The following is a 21,548-nucleotide window of genomic DNA, read 5'->3' as shown; positions in this document are numbered from 1 at the left end:
ATATTCCGAGCGTCAAACAGGTTGGTGTTTTATGTATTATAAAAAACTTTAGGAGTGGTTTTAATATAACTAAGTTTATGTGACGAATATGAAGGGAAGATGTTAACAAATCAAACGTTAAGGTTCTAAGTAAAGTATATTTGATAAAGTATATTTAAAGTACAGATGTCCGTAAAAACCTATTCTTACAGGATGCCGAAAATTATGATTTGTGATGATTGCGTGACCTTTTTTGTCGTCAACAACTTATTGTATGCAAATTTGAAATCACCTCCGATCCTCTCTTCGTATAGAGGTCATACAGGTTGACCGCTTAATACAGATTGCACAGAATACTCGTCAAACACAGTAAAAGTGACTTTATGTAACATTTGATAACTAAGTGTACAGTTTATGCACAAAAGGGCTCACAAAATCACGATAATTAAAATCAGTAGTATGGCAAAGGAGAACATGGTATGGAAACCCTGCTGGCTAATAAAATATTAACGCCAAGATCGTACAGTCAGTATTGCACGCTATTTGTTTCTATATTTGAGTGGTTTCCTTTTACAAAGTGAGCATTTAAAACAGGTCAAGACAATAGAAACAGCTCGATGGGACTTGGTAAAGGATGACCGCGACCGCTTAAAGAATTACATTGATTAAAGGGACACAGTCACCTTTGTGACCGCGCTGACCTGGACGCTAGTTTTTGTCAATTTTGAAAAACGTCCACCTCAACCCGCAATCAAAAGTACGCGTCGGCATCTAGAAATCCGCTTCAATCTTCCCAGTGTTTTGTTGGATTTTCAATCTTTTACTGGAAACCTGTTTCTGAGTATGATTTTGCTCATCCTATGATATTATTTTATCATATTTGGTTAAAAACAGTATGGATCGCGTCTCCAACGGAACATGAAAAGAAGAGGTGGGAAACGTGAAGGCGCCGGGCGGAAGAAATCGCCTGCGTTGATTAAAATAACGAGAGAAATCAATCAAAAACATTGGAGAACAAATCACCATTATATATATTTGGAAAATTACATTTTCTCAACCTGACGAAAGGTTCGTGCGGTGGGAATCTTCGTAAACGATTCGAACTACGCGTCATGGCTGCTTGGTTTGGAGCTCAGACGAAGACAAGCTTCGGTACACGGTCGATTATCTCCTCGACAAGGAAAACCTCCAGTAGGACCTTGTTTTCTACGGGTCGAGCAAGCGTTCTTGCAACGACATGGGTTTGGTTCCTAAATTTAGATAACGGAGAAGTTGTAGAAACGAAATTATAAAAGCAAAATATATGATTGAAAGCAGAAATAAAGCTTACCGGTAGTTTCGCTACAAAGTCGTCTCGCTACACTGCAGCTCAGGACGATGTATCCACCGAGTATCGGTCGATTGTCGGTCGAGTAGCGGACGAGTGTCGGTCGAGCATCGGCCGCTATATAGGCGACGTATCGACCGATCATTGGATCACCTTCGGCCGAGAGATCGACCGGCAGTCGGTCGCGATAGCATCGGCAGTGTGTCGGCAATATATCGGTGAACCGTCGGTCAAGTATCGGTAAAGTATCGGTCGATGCATCGGCCGATACTCGGTCGACACGAAGAAGGAACGAGGATTTTGCTTTGTTCTAAACCGGTTAAACCGGGACACTACAGTGTAATACGCTGGCATATTTTTGCGCGTTCTCTTGACCTAATATGGTAAAATGATGCAATAGTGGAAGAATAAAAAGAGATAACGACAGGCTATCGACCCTGACTATCAACCAACTATCGGTCGTTATTATATCAGGGCCATCAACTGACATGACGACCGATATAGCGGTGCGCTATGTACGCGAATGTTGATCAAGATAAGGAAGAAGTGTCGAAAAAACATATCGATGGAATATTGACCGATATGTCGGCCGATAAGCGGTGAAATATCGATGAAGTATCGGTGATATGTCGGTGAAGTGTCGGTGTATTGCTATCTATATCGGTTGATAGCCACCTCGGTCGATACGACGACCGCCATAGCGGTACAACATCGACCGAGTCATCCCCAATTATCGACCGAGTAGCGACCGAGGCTCGACCGAGATATCGACTGTCAGTCGACCGACATAACGACCGTTACCATCGACCGAGGCCCCCTATAAGACACAAGATCCCAGCTAAGATAATTTTCCACACGACCGGATACCGACATAAACGATTAAATGATTCTTCGACTTCAGAGGTATTCGTTGACGTTTGACTTTCCCTGGACAAGTCCATCAGTAAATTCTCCATGGTTTCAAGAAAATGAGTGTTTCAAAGGATGCGCTTCTCAGCGCGAGAGTTGTGATGAAGTGTGATATGCAAATCAGCTAAGAAATGGTATCTAATGCGCATGTGCATGGGAAGTAAGTTTCGGGACTTTGACAGTTCCACTTTATAAAGTGTTTTCACATGACGTCACAGCGGCCATGTTGGTGTCCCAAAACAAAGAAATGGCGGCCATGTTGGTGTCCCAAACTAAACCTCTGGGAATTGAACTCTATTTTTATGCAAATACTTTCTTTTGTTTTAGTAAACCAATATGGCCAGCAGTCACGTGAATGAAAACGCTTTAGGTTCCACGGCTTGGTTCTACGCCAGGGGGAGCGAGGCCAGGGGGACGGAACTTACCCCATATAGTCGGCTATTTGGGAAAGCTCGACCGGAAAGGGGAGGATTTTTAATTTTAGTATTTTAAAGGGTCGTAAAGATAGACTGTGAGCAAAGAGGGTAGCAATTAACCATTTAACCCCTAGTATTATAGGAAAAAATTCTCCTATCTTGTCCCCAACTTTTGTGATAAAAGTACTGGGGAAAAGTCATTAAAATATCAAGAAAATTCATGTATTGATGCTGATCATCAGTAAAGGTAAAAAAATTCTTCTGTAGACCTTTCAGTAGTCAATGCTATCTTGCACTGGTAGTGCTAGGCTAGCCTGTTCATCTTACCCAAATATAACTTCAGGAGCGTTTCCAGTTTCAGTAATGTTTGTAAATTTTACAGGCAAAGTTCATTGTCCCCCCCCCCCCCCCCCCACTCCCAACGAGTCCCCATCCTGGAGGACCCGGTAGTATCCTTTGGGCCTTTGGCTGGGACTCTCCCAGGATTCATAAACTCAGCCGGAATAGCAGTCCCCAGTTGTTCAAAGAGTGGATAACTTTCTCCAGCGAATTAGACTCTATCCAACGGATAAAATGTATTTGTTAAAGAACAGTTTATCCACTGGATAGCTATATATTCCGCGGGCCAGGATGGTTAAGGAACGCAAACCTGCCCATCATGATAAGGAACAGCACACGGGGAGGACATTTCAATTTCATTTGAAACTTTCCGTGTTAAAACCGGTTCCGCCGATGAAACAAATGATAATTATTTTCTTAATGGATACTGTTTTGTTTTCCCTCACAGGATTTTGTGTTGTAAAGCGTTGTAATATGGAAAAGTTTACTTGCAAGGATGGTAAAACCAAAATTGATGCTTGTGAACAATGCGACTGTGTTGCCAATTGTCCAGATTCAAGCGACGAGGCGTCCTGTCCACCAATACTGGTTGACGTCACCGGGAAAGCCACAGGACTCCTTTCAAGCCCAGCAAACCATCAAGGAAACATGTCGACTGTGTTTTGCAAGTGGAAACTACAGACTAATGACCAAGGTTTTTACATCAAGCTTCTGTTCAAAAAATTTTCAATGTCTCCCAGCTGCATGCAGAATTACGTCACACTGGAAAATGCAGACTTCACAGACCCTACCAGAACAGCAGAGTGCTGCAAGAGCTTGGATGGTGGCGTGTGTAGGTTTGGCGGTACAACATCGCCTCCTCTCTCTCGCACTATAACAAACTGGATGACCGTTAAGTTCTTGTCTGAAACTCGTGAGTCCAATTTCATTGCAGTGTGGTACAATGTGAACGGTCTTTATCCAAATGGCGCTATTCCAAGCCAGGATTTGACATATGCACCTATTATTCAGCTGCCAACGACGAAAAAATACTCACTTCCATCTGCTACTGCGCCCATACTTGCCTTTATCCTTTTTGCTTTGTTACTGCTTGCTCTAGGCTCTTTTATAGCTTGTAAACTCGGCAAGCGCTTTATTGGACCTAGTTGCAGCTTTAGGCATTTCATTGCGTGTGTCTTGCGACGACCGATCCCTCGAGAGGCTTCGTTGCCATCACTTTCCTCAGAGCACAGGGGATTAACAGCGCGCATAGACGACATTTCGCTCACTGGAGAAGAGTGTGTTAGAGTAACACCAGGCAGTTTGCAAGCGACATACGTGGGAGCTTACTCTGATGATGAATTTAGGCAAGGAAGCACGGAAAACATTATGTGAGACATGAACTGCCGCAGCGAGTGTACGCACAAAGAAAGGGTCTAATTTCAGGACACAACAATTGAATAAAAAGGTTTCCTTATGTTCACAATTAGTCGTCCGGTCGAACCTAGTAGCTTATATAAGGCAAACTTACGTCAGTATCTATCGCACGGAGTAAAGTTGCATTTCCCCCGGGATGAGTTGGAATTTGCAGATTCTTGTCAATCGGCAATTTGGGGTAAATCCTTTCCCCCTTCTTGTCACACAACATAGAAGATACGGAAAAAAGATGGTCCCAGTCCAGAGGGGAGAAAGGAAAGAGGCCTTATAAGGACAATGCAGCGGGCACGGAAAGAAAGAAACTGGCGCGAAACGGATAAAAGTGGTACGGTACCGACATTAACCGTCCCGTTCGTGGTGCTGGTAAAAAGGATATTTTTAACAAGATTTATCGGTGCCGTTCCACGTTTTAGCGGCTCTGTGGCTCTTCTTTTGATGTAAACGCTGTCGAAATGTTTCCAGAACTGAAGGGGTAGAATTTATTGAAAGACTAGAATACAATAGCAATGTCTTTACGTCCTTGGTTCATTTACATTTATGCTCGTGCCATTTCAGATCCGATTGCAACGAGTGTTTAGGCTGCTTCACAGTTCTCCTCTGCATCTCATACGTGTGCTAGTCTGTGTAGCAGGAGGGTGTAGGAGCGAGAACATTGGGAGAAATATGATGCACTTTTATCGCTCTCCCAACTCCAGTCCTCCCTAACGCGGGGTAACGTGACGTGTCAGTAACAACAAGAGTGAAACTGAAACTCAACTGTATACATGGAATCACTCTGACACGGTAGAATGCAGTACATATATTCCTTACCCTAACCACCTTTATTTTCTCTTGACTCAAGAAATCACTGATCACGGAGGCGAAACAAGGCATTTGATTAGAATTTTTGTCTGAATTTCTGCTCTCTGTTCTTTCTGACTCTTCGTTCAATTTTTATACAAACCGCGGAAGCGTTAAAGAATTTACCAGGATTTATGACTGAAACGTACAACAAGGATTTTCACACCAGTAGCTTGGGACACCTGATTCAGTGGTTTTTAATATGGGGCAAGTGACGTTCAGTTAATAATTTTCTAGGTCTTTTGCTTGTTCTTTTACAACTGAATGTTTACATTTGCAAGAAAATATTTATTTGTATAAATCATTGTATTGTTGAAATCATAAATTGGAGTCTTCTGATAAATTGTGCGATACCATTAAATTTTACCCAGATTCCCAAACAAAATATCCCTGTAGTTATTAGTTTTTTTTCTAACTTAGCTTTGCTTCTCTCTGGATGAGTTCGGGAAAACGGGATTATGTGGTTTAAACTGGTGGGGGAAATTGACTTTATTATCATAATTTTCAATTTTGACATGGCAACAAAAAAATATCCTTGCTTTTCCCTCACTTTTAATTTGTGTAAGTTTGTTTTGTTTAATTAAGTTCCACAAAGTGTCATTCTTTGACGTAAGTAACCCTGACTTTCACTGATTTTCGATGCTGGGTTCCAGTAAGTTCAGTACTAGAAGACTTTTTCACGAACTGTGACAATTGGGATCAGTGACGTTCAACAAACGCTTCATTGGCATTTTTCGCTTTCCCATCCCATCGTTCGCTGCGAGCTCACGCCCCGACTTGAGCAAACTTGTTTTGTTGGGGCCAGTGAATTTCAATGGTTGCAAGCTTTAGCTAAGGACGTTATTTTCAACAAATGCGTGGGGGGAAAAAAAGAAGTAAGTTTTCAAAAGCTACAACTGAATTAATTTTGGCTAGGCTGAAATTATTAAATAACGTGTATAACATGTTATAGCAATTAAAACCTTTATTGGTCAAAAGGCAATATCTGTCCAACACTTTATAAAAGAGAGGCGGAAATGAAAAATGCAAATATTTCTTTTCAATGTTAAAACGGGTGAACAATCTGTTGCAAAACACAAGTAGTGGGCAAGTGAGAGGAAAATTTGCATGAAAATATTCAGATCTTCAAATTGGTGCCTATTCTTTTGCAGTTTGGGTTGATAATGTTTATGTCACTGACATCAATGATCAATTTAATTTTTTGATACCATCCATTGGGACTACCGCGAGGCGCAAATGAAGGTAATTACGTTAAACAAAGGAAGTTAAAACACCAGCAGCTGTTTCATCTGTGCCATTAGGTTTACTGTTGAGCCGACAGACTTGACTCATATGCAGCACGTAACTCCGTAATTCGAAACTGCGCTTTGCGGATAGAAAGTGAAACGTTATTCTACGTCAACTGACGTGGGCTGAAGATTGAGTGCGTTTTTATAACAAGCTTCCACAAACAAGTATCGGAACCATAGAGTGATAACTAATACCGTTTTCTGCTATAAAATCGAGTGGAGAGATGCCGAGCATCCAGAACCAAACAAGCACCGAAATTCGGCTATTCATACAAGGAAGTGATGCGATTCTCTACAGTATAGTCTGTACGATAAATGGGGTATTTTCTTTGACAGCATTGCTCGGAAACTTCGTCGCATTAGCAGCAATCTGGAGAACGTCTTCACTCCACACTGCCTCTAATGTGTTCCTGTTTGGACTTGCCTTGTCCGATTTTGGAGTCGGCTTGATCGTGCAACCGAGCTTCCTCGCTCTCTTGGTCATCGAATTCACCACGAAAACACACCTGAAAAAAGCATGGGCGGCGTTTAGATCAACGCAAGCAGTTTTTGTATTTGCGACGGTTTTAACACTAACATTGGTGAGTGTAGATAGAGTCATTGCACTAACATTTCATTTAAGATACCAAACCATCGTTACTTTCAAGCGAGCGTTGAGTGTTTTGCCCTTTATTTGGATCGTAAGCATCGGCTACGGTTTAATGATCGTGTTCTCAGCAAGTCTACACAGATGGCTCTCCTTTGCCTTATTTCCTTCCTGCCTGGTTGTTAACTCGTTTGCATACCTCATTATCTACCGTATTGCACGTCGACACCATAACGATATCCACGCTCAGGAACAAATACAAGGACAACAAGGAAATCATGATGGAACTTTAAACATGAGCCGTTACAGAAAGTCGGTCATCAGTATGTTCTTGTTGTTTGTCTTATTTGTTCTCTGCTACTTCCCATATATTTTTTTAAGGGTGTATACCAACTTTGCTAACTGGAGCCCAGTCCATGTTGCGTTTGCTTTGAGACTATCAGCGTCATTAGTTTATCTGAACTCGTCATTTAATCCGTTACTGTACTGTTGGCGCATGCGTGAGTTGCGAGTGGCAATGAAACGTTTTGTAAAGGCATTGTGCTAGACTTGAGTCTGATCTAGGACACACATGGAAACCAATGGACCAGTTTATAGGATTGTCAATGAAAGTGATTGATAACTCAAAGGCTGACCACCTTTGATCTGCATCAAAGCCGCTGAGAAGGTAGCCTCCTTCGCAGACGCTTCCGTCCTCCCCGACGAATGTTCGTGGGGGAGGAATTCGTGACGAGTCCAAGGAGCGTCTACGAAGGAAGCTACTGAGAAGGTAGGCAGGTGAGGGTACATATACAATACTACGACTACTTACGACTTATTTACGATTTGTACGCGTATCAATTAAAAGTAAGGACGAAAAGATAAAAAAAAAGAAGGACACGAAAAAGCCGAAAAGGGAAAGGAAGAGAGAGGCCGCTCTCCTAACGCAGAAGTCTAATATTCTATTATAAATAGTATAATTATCGTATTGTACTATAGTGCAGGTATTGTATTGCAAGTAGTCAAAAGTGTTGTAGATAGCATAAGTATCGTACTGTTGGTAGCGCAAGTATTGCATTGAAGTGTAAGTAGTCATAAGTTCACTAGAAGACATACCGTTATTTCTGTAAGTAGTGTGGACATTGTAAGTACTTTTAGTTTTGTAGTTATAGTAAGTATTGTTAATATAATGTAGATATAGTTATTGTGGTTAGTATTGTAAGTAATGTTAGTAGTGTTCAGTATTGTAAATGACGTGTCATGTAAGGCAAATAAAAATTGTTTAAAAAAAAGGCAGGCAGGTGAACTTTGTAAAAGCAGATTGCCCCTTTTTAGCAGCACCTTGACTGAGTCTAGGCGGGTGTTCAGATGCGGCATGGCAGGAGCCCCTGACTATGGATATCCTTAAACCTGACCTCGGTACAATACATGAATGTCAGTTAGTGAAACATGTATGCAATAACTGAAACTTTAATACTAAACTGAAACCGACTGAAACACGTCGTATCAATACATACCTTAATGTAGTTGTTTCAGTCATTTCAGTTGATAACTCTTTAGTTACGATCGAGCCCCACCTTTGCCCCAATTTTTGATTAACATCAAAGACGGGCTTTGGTCTGACCGTTCACAATATATCAAAGGCTTGGCAAAGAAAGTGTTTACCACTTTTCACATATGTTTGACTAAAAGTGGAAAATGGCGGTTTTTAGGGGACTGCTCTACAGCTCCAACACCCCCCCCCCCAAAAAAAAAAAACAAAGGAAAAAGCTAAACTAAATTAATAACAACTCCAACACACATGACAAAACACAAAACGGGGGTAGTAGGGGAGGGGGGGGGGGGGGGGCAAGATTGTTTGGACAATGAGTGAGTTCCTTCAGGAAAAAAAAAACGTCAGAGTTAATCGAAAAGGTGCATCATTAGTACAACAGTTCAGACCGATGTTTTGCTAAATGCTGTTTTGGTAAAATAAACACAGTGTTCGGTCCTGTGGCCACGTGCCCTGGGATATCACAAAAATTGAAGACGAACTAGCAATGAAACAGTGCCTGAATTTCAACTTAAACGTTACACGTTGAAACTTTAAGCTGAAACTTGTGTGCAACGGCTCTGTGAAACAAGTTTCAGTAGGCGTTGCACCGTGTAGCATGGTCGGTTTCGTGAAACTTTTTCGAACTTCCGTTGCGAGACAAGTTTCACGAAAAGTAGAACCTCTTTCTACTTCTGCAACGGCTCGCAACAGTTGCAGTAATGAAAAAACAAGAGTCTTACCGTGTAACACCACTTCGTGAAACTGGTCTCGTTCGCCGTTGCACACAAGTTTCAGCTAATTCTGTTATCTGTAGAATGCGTGACCTAAGGTAAGATCAGCTGTTGTTACAATTTAACCAAGTCACGTGACCATTCTTGTCACGGCATACACTTTCTGTTTCATCGGTTCATTCCTCTGTTCTGCGCTCGAATTAATGTCTCCCTGAAGTTCATAACACAAAGTTTGCATAGTTCCTTAAAATGTCCACCTACAAACCGACTGAGGAAGAAAAAGAGCGATTCGTAAGCCGTGCAATCGAGCTCAGTAACGAAGGACCGTCAAACGGTCATGGCGGACCATATGGAGCCGTAATTGTGAAAGAAGGGAAGATCGTCGGTAAGTGGATATTATTAGCAAACCGATGGGGTAATTGGTCATATTGATATTTTGAAAAGCTTAAAATATATTAAACGACCTGGAGAATTGGGGTGTGGCTGGATTTCATTTATAATCATTGGTTATTTTGCAATTTAGGTCTCGATTACTTTTCTCTGTCCTACCGGCCACCACCCTACAATGACCAATGGGAAATTACCCCTCGATAACCTAAATTTATTTTATCTTAGCAATAATAACAAATCTCCATAAGAAACTATGTACACAAGTATGTATGCAAGTAATGACAGCCATATCTTAGTATTCTTCGTGAAAAAAATTGCACCAGGGCATTAGTGGGAGGGGGAGGGGTAGGCTTTGTAAGCTAGAAGATTTTTTTTTATACAATGAAAATAAATAAATAAATAAATAAATAAATAAATAAATAAATAAATAAATAAATACATACATACATAAATAAAAAAACCTTTATTGACTTAAATGACAAAATCTTGTGGGGGGTGGTGGATGTATTGGTAGGAGGAAACTTGTGGAGAATGAGGTGAGGGATGGGGAGGAGGACTTGCTATATTGCAAGCTTAGCACAACAAGATGTTTGCTAAATTGGGAGGGCTTGGAACAATGGAAGATAAATTGGTCAGATGTATTGCACACACCGACAGCAATGCTAAAGTTTAGACTTGTTACATAATTTAAAGTTCTGCTGTCCCTGAGGAACCTGCTGACCTGGGTCCAGTTGTTCAAAGCCTGATTAAGCTAATCCTGGATTAATATGAACTTTGATTCAAGTGTAATAACTAATCAATGAAGATTCTTCCAAAAGATTTTTGGCCCTCAGTTTTGACTTGGACTTTTCTTTATACATTTTGCTTGAAATAAGGCTTTGAAAAAACCTTGATTAACTTTTAATAGAAGATAAGCGTTAATCGGCTTTTGAACAACGCACCCCGGACGCTAAGGAAGGACAGCCTTTGCCACTGTTTATCACTGAAACACATCCTGTCAAACTACCCAGCTGCTTTGGACATGTACACCTGGCAGCACAACAGGGGGCTGGACATAATAATTGTTACCTAACGTCAGTTGAGGAGCCAGTTCAGCCAGTATGCCCATGGGAATTCACAGTGACTTCTGTGAAACAAGATGAGCAGCCAAAACCAGAAAAGTTGACTGTCAGTTAAGCAGAATACTTGTTTGTCTTTGTATGAAGACCCACCAGGGAGGGGTTGTGCATTACCTGCTGAGTTGGGGCTCTTAAGATGAAATCTTGTAGTGTAGAATGGTGCATAGGTTGGCGAACTGGCAGTGCCATGGGAGGAAGGAGTTGAAGAAGCTTTCAAGAGGACAGAATTCAGAGGCTGGATGTGGTAGATGAGGTGTGTGATGTAGAGGTTAGGATATGTTTCAACACACCTGGAGACTTTTCTGGGAAGAGTCAGTGTGGGGAACATAGAGGAAGAGGGGGGTCAAAGAAGTGCAGAGAACTGCAGTCAGCTGAGGTCAGCCTGGAGTTTGATGAGGTTTAGTGAGGAGAAGTGATGTCTTGTGGGATGATGAGTTAAATAAATTGTCCCCGTCTTACACAACATTTTTCAATATTTTATGCATTGCATTTATAAAGGTCTGAATTCCCATAGGAGGCTGGTGTTCAGCTGGTGAGGTGGTAGGCACCCATAGTGGATGTTTTTTCTTTAGCTGCATCAGTAATAAGAAATTGCTCAGTTTTGTCACTCCAGTCTTGTCCCATAGCTACTATTTCAAAGAAACTGAGTTGAAAATAATATGGTTTTGGGGGATGCCATCTCAAAATTAGAGACGTTTGTATGGATTTGGAACCATGTTCAAGGTCCATAACTTGGTTGTTATTCAAATAAACAGTACCAGACTTGGTCAAATGACTAATCTTAAGGTGGTCTTTCATATGGTGGTGTCAATTTATAAATTAGATAAAATTTACAACTCGACCCAGTCCCCTGCTCAACCTTTAAGTGGCCTATACCTAAGTTCGTAGATTTCAAAACTCAGAAACAGTTAACTCACAAAGAATTAGAACCTTTCTTTAGACACAAGACGTCTTCATGTCATGGTCATGGTTGCTTGTTCTTTGCGGGGTACCCAGCATAGGCCATCACAGGAATTACCCAGTATGAAGTGACACTAGTTCGTTACAGGATACCCAGTATGAAGCTGTCGGGAGTATGACTACTTCCCCCTAGATGTGATACTATTGCATCACAGGATACCCAGCATGAAGCAGTTGGGGGGATTATTACACTAGGTAATGACCTCATATTTTAGCAATCCATGCTTTGCTAGTCAGAATAGTCTGGTGTAGTCTGGTCCAGCATAATCCATCCTCTATTGCACCAACTGAAAATACTGCTAGGGTGCATTTATTTCTTCTTTTGTTAGGTGAAGGTTATAACAGAGAGACTATAGACTGTGACCCAACTGGACATGGGGAAATGACAGCAATCAGAAACGCTTGTAAGACTATTAAATCTTGTGACCTGAGTGGCTGTGAGATCTACACCAGCTGTGAACCTTGTGCAATGTGCACATCAGCTATCTGGCTTTGTAGGTAAGTCTTGGTAGCTGTTTGAAAAGTTATGAAGGTAACATTCCTTTTTATGTTAAAAAATTGAGGATTGCTTCCTTCTGGCAGACTTTACTTTTAATTCATCCTTTCTTTCAATAATTTGAAGAAAACTGCTGAAACACTTTTCTTAGTAGACTAAAGCCCCATTCACACCAACAAGACATGTTTAATTAAACCAGGTTTAACAAAATGAAAATTGGTAACAGAAAGCTGAACCATTAGCTTTGACATAGGATTCAAATAGACTTTAACTTATGCTTTCATTTGTGCTAAATTTGTAGTCAACAAAAATCCGAAAGCAGCTTTAATGAAGGAAACAATTTTAAACTGAGTTTAACTAAACATCTTTTAAACGTGTTTTAGCCTTGGTGTGAATGGGGTATAAGTTTGACCATAATTTCACTCACATCCTTATCAATATTACTTTGACATCAGAAGTGTAGGGTTAGGTCAATAAATTGTCACGTGACCAAGTTATTATCATAAAACTTGTAGCTAAGCTATTCAATTTTCAGAAATGGAATGGGGACGTTTTTTAGTTAGTGAGAAAACAAATTCTCGACAGACGTGCCATGCAACAGTGAGATTTTGTGACCGTGTGAAAAAATTAGAAAAATTGGAAGGTAAATTTCTATTGATATGGCAAGGCCTTGCCATCCAAATACAAACCAAACTGGAATAGTTTTGTGGTTCTGGGCCAAGGTGCTATTGACTCCACTCAGAGTTAGTCACTAAATTTAGTGGAGTTACTAAAACAGCAAAACGTAAAAAGAATGAAAATAAAGAGTGTGGGAGTTGGGAGTGGGCCTGTGATTGAGTGAGGGGATAGGTGGGTGGACCTGGTGAGATTGAGTGAGGGGGTGGGTGGGTGGGTGGGTCTGTAATTCAGTGAGTGTGATTTGAGTGGTCTAAGTTATTGTGCGAGCCAGTAAGAAAGACATATATGAGATCAAGTGCTTTAGCCGAGTAGGGCAAGTGGAGGCTGGAAGATGCTTTGAAAAGCCATTGAATATCCGTTTTACATTCACACTTGGGTTTTTTCTCTTAGGTTAGATCGTGTTTACTATGCAAACCGCCTGGTTGATACCAAGGACGTAATGGATTTGACTTCTCTTTTTCAAGATGTTGCCACTCCTATTGACCAGCGGTCTACCCCAGGGGAGCAGGTCAAAAGCAAGAGCAAGGATGCATATGATGTCATCACAAAGTGGGCTAATGATCCAAACCTTAAGGAATACTTACTAACTAAGCTGAAACAGGAAAAAAGATAAAGAATTAACTTGATCTTAGCAATGACAACAAGCAAATTATAGTCGAAATAATCGGCGGATTAAATGAAAGGAGTAGTAAATAGAGGCAGAAAGAAGAATATTAAAAAATCCTGATAGTTCAAGATGGAATCGGAGGGGGTTTATCAACAAATCGACGGCAGTTTTTCTATGAGACAATCAAATAAAGCAAGTGACACACGGACACCAACCCACGGCCTGGCCAGTACCTTACGCATGCGCACAGCCATATCACCCGGGCAGTGGCAGCCATGGACAGCTGTTTCAGCCTTGTTAGGCCTCATCAGCATGGCATAGCCGTTGGGTCAAAGAGCGGGGGTTAACCCGCGTATCAGAGACCCTTTAGTTTTTCTATGGTCTATTTAACAATTATTCCATGAGCGCGCGTTGGATATTAGATGATAGATTGCCAACGAGGCGCGTAGCACCGAGTTGGCTATAATCATCTCATGTCCAACAAGCGCGAGTGGAATAATTGTTTTATTAAAAACAATCAAGAAATATTGCTAGATCTTATCGATTTCGCTGTGCAAGAACAACCAGAAGGCAATTTAATGGCCGCCATTTCTCGGCCATGGTATAATGGCTCATATACCATAGCCGCTAAGCCAATCAAATCCCTCGAATTGCATTATACAATGATTCAGTTTTTAATAAAAGAGTATAGACCATAGAAAACTGCTGTCGATGTGTTATTTTACAAAAACGTGGAAAAGTACGAGAGGAATTGGCCTTCAATTTTCCGTAAAGAAAGCGCGCGCATTACATCTGACGTAATTTTTACTGTCTGTACTTACTCTTATAGCTCTCTTATAGACAATAGCTAGCTACGAGCCAATCAGCGCGCGAGAATTTTGACAGTTATTGTAATAATCGTCATTTTTTATACGTAGGAGTAAAGCAGGACAGGTTTCATCTTGCACTTATCTCACACAAAGACTGGAAGTATTTGCAATATTTCACTCCCGTTGATCGGTTACATAAGAGAATTACATAGTTATAGACAAATTTTCATCGTAGACAGGGTTCGATCCCCTGACATGAATTGACTAATAATGGTGGATGTACATTTGCTGGCATTTGTTATGAAAGATCAATAGGGAAGGTCCCGGGGGAAGGTCATGGGGGCAGGAAAACTGAGAAAAAAAAATTCTTACCCCTTCCCCTGCCGGGCGCTAACGCACTGTTGATATTACTTTCTCATTAAATGAGGATTTTTTAGATTTGGCGTAATATTTTTTTTCATGATTTTATTAAGATATCTTTCATATGTTTCACTTTATAGGAAAGAGAGATAGTGGAATTTTATTCCACCAACTCCCCTCTACCCCTCTCCATCTCCCTGAAGGAAAAGGAAAGACCTGAAAGATAAATAGGTTACGCTTCACATCTTATTTAATACGTTTCACAGCTGGACCGATTATTTCAATGAACTCAAGCCATCTCTCTCCTTTTTTACTTAGGTAACCCCTAACACCCTCAAATCTCCCTGACCCGACCCGCCTCATAAGAGGTGAACCATTTTTTTTATTTTTTATTCTTTTTATTAACTGTTTTTGGCGTTTCCCTCAAGTGTCTGTTATTGAAATTGCAAGTGAGTGCAGTGATAAGCGTTTGCCGACGAGACCGACTGGCCGTCATGTCAAGTGATCAACTCTTTTGTTTCTAAAACAAACAGTTTTGTGGGAAGTAACATGACACAATAAGACAAATTAGCACATAATCACAGCATAAGAGCAGGTCGGACTCGTCGAGCAATCCGCCTGTGGGCTGCGCAAACATGGAGACAAGACAGACGAGCCGCTCTAGAGGCAACAAACCGATTCTAGTGAAACTTGTTCTTGTGGGGAAACTTGGTGTTGGAAAATCAGGTATATGCGCGTTAAAATCGCGCGCGGGCACGCGTTAATTTGGCGTTTAAGTGTTTAATTTTCTTCACGCGTCGTTCAATAAGCTAGTTTTCTTGTTATGGTGCTTAATTACTTTTCACTGCTTTTGCCACGAATGTTGAACTGTTGCTTTCAGTGCAGTTCTTGAGCACTGTTTACACTATTTTGTTTTCCTTCTTGATTCCCCAACAGCCATGATCGTGCGGTTTCTAACGAAAAGATTCATTGGAGAATATGACCAAAACGTTGGTAAGTAGACGACCGGGACTTCAGTATTTGGTTTTTGAATTCCTTTGTGGAATGTAGCCGCGCGCAAACATCACAACTAACTGACAATTCTCATTTAAAGAGCTTTAATGGAAAGGCGGCATACCTTTGTTTGGACACGAACTCATCAAGCTTGCAGAATTTACATCGGTCACTAAATGTCAACTCTTTTGTACCACTTAATTACAACGCCACTGAATTTACAAGACAAAAATTTCATTATTTAATGCTTTTAGCCCCAAGCCAAGCTATAATTTTTTCGGCTTACTGCTTCTGCATCTAATTCTCGGCTTATTACTGCAGATTTTTCTTATCCAAACTTCTTTACTGCATGTTGCAGTGATCAGACATTTGATTCTTATAACTTGTCTCCTTCAAACCGAAACCTACATGGTAGAAAGATATACAACTTGATCGTTGCAAGGGATTAGGGGTCAAGGTTCCGATTACCCTTTCTCGTCAAAAGTCTTAGTAGTTAATCGTGGTGGATTAAGATTTTGTGGTATATGTCAACTTTCAGTCCTCTGTGATAGCAACTAGTAGCTTAACTGCTAAGCTCGTTTCATTTAGAACCCACAATACTTCGGGGACTAGGACTCATTGTGAACAAGGAGGTGTTAATTCTGTTTTAAAGGTGCAAAACCTTGCTAATTAGTGAAATAATTAAAATGTGGACATAAAAGCTTTTGAACCAATAAACATATCGAACAAAGAGTTGTTAAATTCCATTTTCAGATTAGTGACTAAATTGTGAATTTCGAGCACCAAATTTCATCTTGCTGTGGGCAACCAAGTTCGAACTGGAGGAGACACTATAGTTTCGTTTCAAAAAAATTCTCTAAAAACGCAGACTAGTCTTTAATGGTGACACAAACCCAAACAGTAAGAACAAAAACAAAGGTCTGTTTCTAGCTAATAGATATATATGGCAAAAAGTAATTATTTGTTAGAGTGAAGTGTAAACAAGGATATATATAATTACGCACTGGCTAGAAAGATGTCCCTTTAAGTCAGTTATAGTTTCCGTTCTTTGATCGAAATTTAAACTGATGATGTACTCGCAGATTATATCAGTGAGCAAATACCAATGTCTTTATAATTCGTCTGGCTGTGAGTCGTGGCTAATCCTCCTCTAATCAAGCACAATGTTTGTGGAAGATGAAACTAGTCTGTCATGCAGTGTTTATCTGACCCGTTTGATATTTTTAAGGCTATTCTGGGGTGGCTATCGATATCCCTTGGGAGTTTTCCGGCAGCAGAATTTTACCGTTGAATCGTAAATTTTACAGTGCAGTTTTTCTTTGAAATAATTCAAGAAGCAATAAACTTAATTTTTGTTAAGTTAATACAAATGTGATTCATGAATGAAGGATAAAGGACCTCTTCTTTTAACTGAAAATCATCATTAGCTCGTTCATTGTTTACGAAAGAAAAATAAAACGTAGGTAATCAAGACCACACGGACTCACGATATGCATCAATTTTCGAACATGTTTCATTACAAGCTCTGTCTGAGAAAACAACACTCGCTTAGTGGTGTATGAAATTCGAGCAGAAAATACTCATTGATTGAAGTATCATGATCACCAGTTGCATTAGTTACACCCGTTACAGCAGCCCACATCAGTCGAGTAAAATGAAACATTCACGGTTGCGATAAGCTTTGACCCAAGGAATACTCCAAATCGAAATACGTCAAAAAAGAAGATATTCATTTTGTGTCAGAGATGAAATAAAGTTCATGTACGCAGAAAGGATTTCATGGCTTTCATCCTCAGGCAGAGCTGTTTTCCTAACTCAAAGTTTCGACGCTAGCGCTCATATTGACGACTTGGGTCATTCTTCAGTTTCCTTGCTTTTGATTGGCTGTTGTTTCTGTCACGTGTTGTCTAATGGTGCAATGCCACACATGTCAAAACCATCGTTCTATTTTGGTAGTTTTCACTTCAACCAAGTTCAACCACAGAAAACCTTTGAACGGGACTTCTGGGGCCGGATTGCAACTTTTATTTTCAAATCCACAATAGGAAATGTTGATTTCGGACTTATATATTTCGAAATGCTCCAGTTCGATTTGCTTTGTTTGAAAATCGGGTTCATTTGTTCTCCTTGTTATGAGAACCTTGGGGTCCGTTCCACAGATGAGCTGTACGAACTTCGATGAGGCAATTTTTGACCCGATTCTGCCCCACCTCCACGTTTCAGTACATCGTTATCTGCCCAAGCTTCGAAATGGCATTAAATTCCTGTTAAGCGGTGGTGAAAATGTAAGGGGTTTTGTAGTTTTTATTGATACGATTACATTCCAGATAGGATGGCAAAATCTCTTAAGCTTCTTGAACAAAACTGAGTGTTTCACCGTCTTTGTTAGCGTGTGGCAAACACAAGAAAAGAACAGATGTTCCCATTCTGTGAGCTCAGGAATAATCTATTTTAAGACAGAGCTGAGAAAGATCAAGCTAATCAGACTATCTGTTTCGCTAGGTCTTTGAATGTATTTATTGTAACTGTATCTATCTACTCTTATCTTACTGCGAGAGGGTATCAAAATAGACATAAGAACATCGTCAGCTAAAACGTTATACTAGTAATTGAATCATCAAACCACATACATGCACGTCAGAGGCGGATACCTATTTATATGCATTGCTGACTCTACCGTGCTTAAATTTCAAAAAAAAAAAAAACGTTTCTTCTTCAAATCGGACAGTAGTGCTGTGTCAGAAGTTTGCGAGCAAAGGAACATCTGTGTTAGTAAGATACATGGACTTTACTTCGGTAAATATTTATTTTTTCCAATCTATGACACTGATAATACCGATAGATTAATGTTTTGACCCTTTAGGGGTTCTCAAGTTTAAAGCCCACCCAAAAATGTACACAAAATAATCACTGCAATATTAGTTTCTATTTAGGATTGTTTGCTTTTCGGTGTTGTGACTAAGATAAAATAATGTTTAGGCTTGCTGAATTAAATTAATTACAAAACTACTGAAAAGACGTGAAAAAGATGACCCAGAATTATCAATCGTCTATTTCCAGGAGTCCATGACCCTGCTTTTGCGTTGTACTTTGAAAAGCGGGATGCCCAAGATATGAAACCAAAGTGACCATAGCGACCACCTCTAGCATCTCTCACCTCCCCGCCCACTCTGTCCTCCCAATCTGGCGCGCATTTCACTCCGCTGAGGGTGTCCCCACGGTCTTACAGCTAAACTCACGCCTAGGAAGAAAGGGAAGGGAACCAGCAGGAGGTGGAAATCAAGGGAGAAATTATATTTGTAAGATAGCAGAAGTACAAAAAGTCGGGAACGCCAAGGAGTTCACAGAACGTGGATCAAAGACTAGTGACAAAGGAGGGTTCACAGCCCCTTGGCTTTCCTGACCATGCCTAAGAATCTTGATCACCAGTACGTTTTCCTCTCAGACCTCAAATACTTTTAGCATGAGTTATAATCACAGACAATAATTTTACATCCTTGCTATTTTAATCACAAACTGATCATTCTCTATTCCATCATCTTACAGGTCTAATGTACCATCATCATACAAGCCTGGAAAATCAAGAAGTACGCGTCGAAATTCTTGAGTCGGGAGGCAAGGTCTGATCAGCACGACAGTTAATTTTCACTTGTATGCTGCATATTTTTGGGACTTATGCTAATTATTTCCAAAAGAATACACTGCGCCAGCGTTTTGGAGATCCCACGTGAAAGGGGTGGGATGTTCGTTCTCTCTTTTAGGGGTGAAAAGTATGGATAATTTTTTTGGTGTCACTGTTCAGGACGGAATGCTAATATATATTTTAAGCCACCGAGATATCTTTTAGGGTTGCAGGCGAAGAGATAAGTATATTTTAGAGGCTAAGTAAAGCTTGAGTCGCACCTCAGATTTATGTCCTTTGGGGTTTTAATTCAAATTTTCCAACGAGCATCCACTCCTTTCTTATTGAAGTCTTCCCCCCATCATGAAGTTGTTCCCTTTGCACACATTCCTTTTTAAACTGAAAGGAATTGTACTTTTTTCTTGCCGTTGATATGGTTTTTGGTGCTTTTGAAAAGTGCTCAGAGAACAACAAGGGTTTGCAGTGCAGTTCGTGTCTGCCTTGGTTTTCCTTTACTGTGCCTGTGATAAGTTGGCAAAATTCGTGCCACTTTCTCAGCCATTGAGAAGCAAAACCAAAGCAAATCGTGACTTGTTCACATGAATTTGCACCAACTCTGATTGGTCCATTGCGTTGTTTACGCCTGTTGTGATTGGCCAAAGTAATTTCTTTGGTTGTGTGATTTTTTTTGTGGTGATTGGTAGGACTTTATCGAGAGCAGTGATGTTCATACGCTATGGGGAGACATATTCCTGCTGGTGTATGCCATTAACGACCGTTCAAGCTTCGAAGAACTGCTTCCTCTCAGACAACATCTAGAGAACGTTCGAGGATCCGACCGTCCATTTTTTGTGCTGGTAGGAAATAAGAAGGACACAGACAACGACAGAGACGTCACTGTTCAAGAGGGACTTGAGCTCTCCAAAGACATGAACTGTGCGTTTCACGAGGTCTCCACGAAAACAAGCTACGAAGATGTGGAACATGTTTTCACGGAGGCAATCCGAGACATGATGAGACGTAAAGTGACCCAAGAGGCTTTGAGTGGGGTGAAACGAACGTCTCACAAAAAGATTATGGCGATTGTGGAAAAGAACGTAGGAAGAAACAGGGCTATGTCGAGTCTGAAAGAGACTATTGACGAGTACTGTGTTACACGGTCCGAAGAACTGGCACATGATTTGTCACGTGATCGAAGCAGTACTTTTACATAAGTGAAGTGGTCATAACTACTATACCCGAACAGGACCCACCCTGCACACCACCCCCCCCCCCCCTCTTCCTCAAAACTCAAAAGATGATGTCTTCATTGCATAGCCACCCCTCTATCCGCAGTAAAAATGACAATGAGATTCAAACCTCACTTTTCTTGTTTATCTAGCAATGCTGACTCTTGCTAGTTGAACATTTCTGTGTCAACTCCAACTTTAAAGCCAATTAAATTTTGTCGGTAATGTTCATGAGACAGGTGGTGTCTTTGATAACCCCCCCCCCCTACCCCAGACAAGGTGGGTCCTCTTCGAACAAACTTGTTATGACCAGTGCTCTAAACAAGACACTAAAAAATGTGTTATTAAACATTCCGAGTGAAAGCGGGGTGCGGCAATAGTTTAGAGTCAGTCTTTCAATACAAGTAATTGCCACTCTCTTGGACAGATTTTACTGGGCCTTGATATTTGAGTGAATGGGTCGCGCTTGTTGCTGTTTGGTTAGGCTCTACTTTTATTTGCTATTATCAGGAACGTTTCAGAATATGCCGAATAAGAGTTGTCGAGTTGCCGGGTAGAAGGGCTATCTTGATGGTGGCTACTTTCATAGAACATGTATACTTTTCACTTTTGAGATTGAAACAGTAGTGCACCCTTATCGACTGCAGGTGATTCCATTGCTGAGAGGCGGTGGTGTAGTGGTTAGCGCGTCGAACTTTCAATCTCACTTTCAATTTCTCGGAAGATCGGACGATCGGTTGTTCTCTGCATTGGCGTATGCTCCCTTAGACAACCCCACGTTGTCTCTCTTCACCCAGGTATACAAATGGATACCTGCAGCGTGTAATTAATATGATAATCCTGCGAGGGTGTAACATCCCATTGCAGGGGTGGGTGGGGGTAGCATTACTCCCGTTGCTTCATGCTACACAAACCGGATTAATTTTTGAGTGGCTCCGACC

The 21,548-nt window shown here is 40.8% G+C and overlaps 4 protein-coding genes across 5 annotated transcripts in view; all 4 read left to right on the top strand.

The window, feature by feature from the left end:
* Positions 1–4,435, top strand: part of LOC146464735 (uncharacterized) — a 4,824-nt gene extending 389 nt beyond the window's left edge. Inside the window, exons 1-2 of the mRNA XM_085129335.1 lie at positions 1–20; positions 3,419–4,435. The exon at positions 1–20 is cut by the window's left edge and continues 389 nt beyond it. Coding sequence (XP_084985461.1) covers positions 1–20; positions 3,419–4,344 — 946 coding nt within the window. The 3' untranslated portion in view covers positions 4,345–4,435. The remainder of the gene's footprint in view (positions 21–3,418) is intronic.
* A 1,375-nt stretch (positions 4,436–5,810) lies between these two features.
* Positions 5,811–7,975, top strand: LOC146464734 (adrenocorticotropic hormone receptor-like). Its single transcript, XM_085129336.1, has 2 exons — positions 5,811–7,808; positions 7,842–7,975. The coding sequence occupies exon 1, from the start codon at positions 6,740–6,742 to the stop codon at positions 7,646–7,648; it is 909 nt and encodes a 302-aa protein (XP_084985462.1). The 5' UTR covers positions 5,811–6,739; the 3' UTR covers positions 7,649–7,808; positions 7,842–7,975.
* A 1,508-nt stretch (positions 7,976–9,483) lies between these two features.
* On the top strand, positions 9,484–14,758 carry LOC146464733 (uncharacterized). The gene is made up of 3 exons (XM_085129269.1): positions 9,484–9,730; positions 12,143–12,311; positions 13,378–14,758. The coding sequence occupies exons 1-3, from the start codon at positions 9,595–9,597 to the stop codon at positions 13,598–13,600; spliced, it is 528 nt and encodes a 175-aa protein (XP_084985395.1). The 5' UTR covers positions 9,484–9,594; the 3' UTR covers positions 13,601–14,758.
* Positions 14,759–14,894: 136 nt separating this feature from the next.
* LOC146464732 (ras-related and estrogen-regulated growth inhibitor-like) lies at positions 14,895–21,496 on the top strand. Of its 2 annotated transcripts, none has more exons than XM_085129263.1 (4): positions 14,895–15,489; positions 15,700–15,756; positions 19,303–19,376; positions 20,083–21,496. In XM_085129263.1, the coding sequence occupies exons 1-4, from the start codon at positions 15,399–15,401 to the stop codon at positions 20,590–20,592; spliced, it is 732 nt and encodes a 243-aa protein (XP_084985389.1). In that variant the 5' UTR covers positions 14,895–15,398; the 3' UTR covers positions 20,593–21,496. The 2 variants fall into 2 exon arrangements, with proteins under 2 accessions (XP_084985389.1, XP_084985390.1); XM_085129264.1 differs by having other exon boundaries at positions 14,906–14,994.
* Positions 21,497–21,548: the final 52 nt, after the last annotated feature.

This window comes from Pavona decussata, unplaced genomic scaffold, assembly GCF_977016875.1.
Source record: "Pavona decussata unplaced genomic scaffold, jaPavDecu1.1 SCAFFOLD_161, whole genome shotgun sequence".
In the NCBI taxonomy this organism is placed as follows: Eukaryota; Metazoa; Cnidaria; class Anthozoa; order Scleractinia; family Agariciidae; genus Pavona; species Pavona decussata.
The sequence above is the reverse complement of the archived record's forward strand: the minus strand, read 5'-3'. Positions and strand labels throughout refer to the sequence as shown.

Bases quoted from the DNA above. Each gene is read 5' to 3' on its own strand.
- LOC146464734 (XM_085129336.1), top strand. From the start codon at position 6,740: ATGCCGAGCATCCAGAACCAAACAAGCACCGAAATTCGGCTATTCATA.
- LOC146464733 (XM_085129269.1), top strand. From the start codon at position 9,595: ATGTCCACCTACAAACCGACTGAGGAAGAAAAAGAGCGATTCGTAAGC. The intron at 9,731-12,142 runs GTAAGTGGATAT...TTCTTTTGTTAG, and splicing joins GAAAGAAGGGAAGATCGTCG to GTGAAGGTTATAACAGAGAG. The intron at 12,312-13,377 runs GTAAGTCTTGGT...TTTTTCTCTTAG, and splicing joins TCAGCTATCTGGCTTTGTAG to GTTAGATCGTGTTTACTATG.
- LOC146464732 (XM_085129263.1), top strand. From the start codon at position 15,399: ATGGAGACAAGACAGACGAGCCGCTCTAGAGGCAACAAACCGATTCTA. The intron at 15,757-19,302 runs GTAAGTAGACGA...ATCATCTTACAG, and splicing joins AGAATATGACCAAAACGTTG to GTCTAATGTACCATCATCAT. The intron at 19,377-20,082 runs GTCTGATCAGCA...GGTGATTGGTAG, and splicing joins TTCTTGAGTCGGGAGGCAAG to GACTTTATCGAGAGCAGTGA.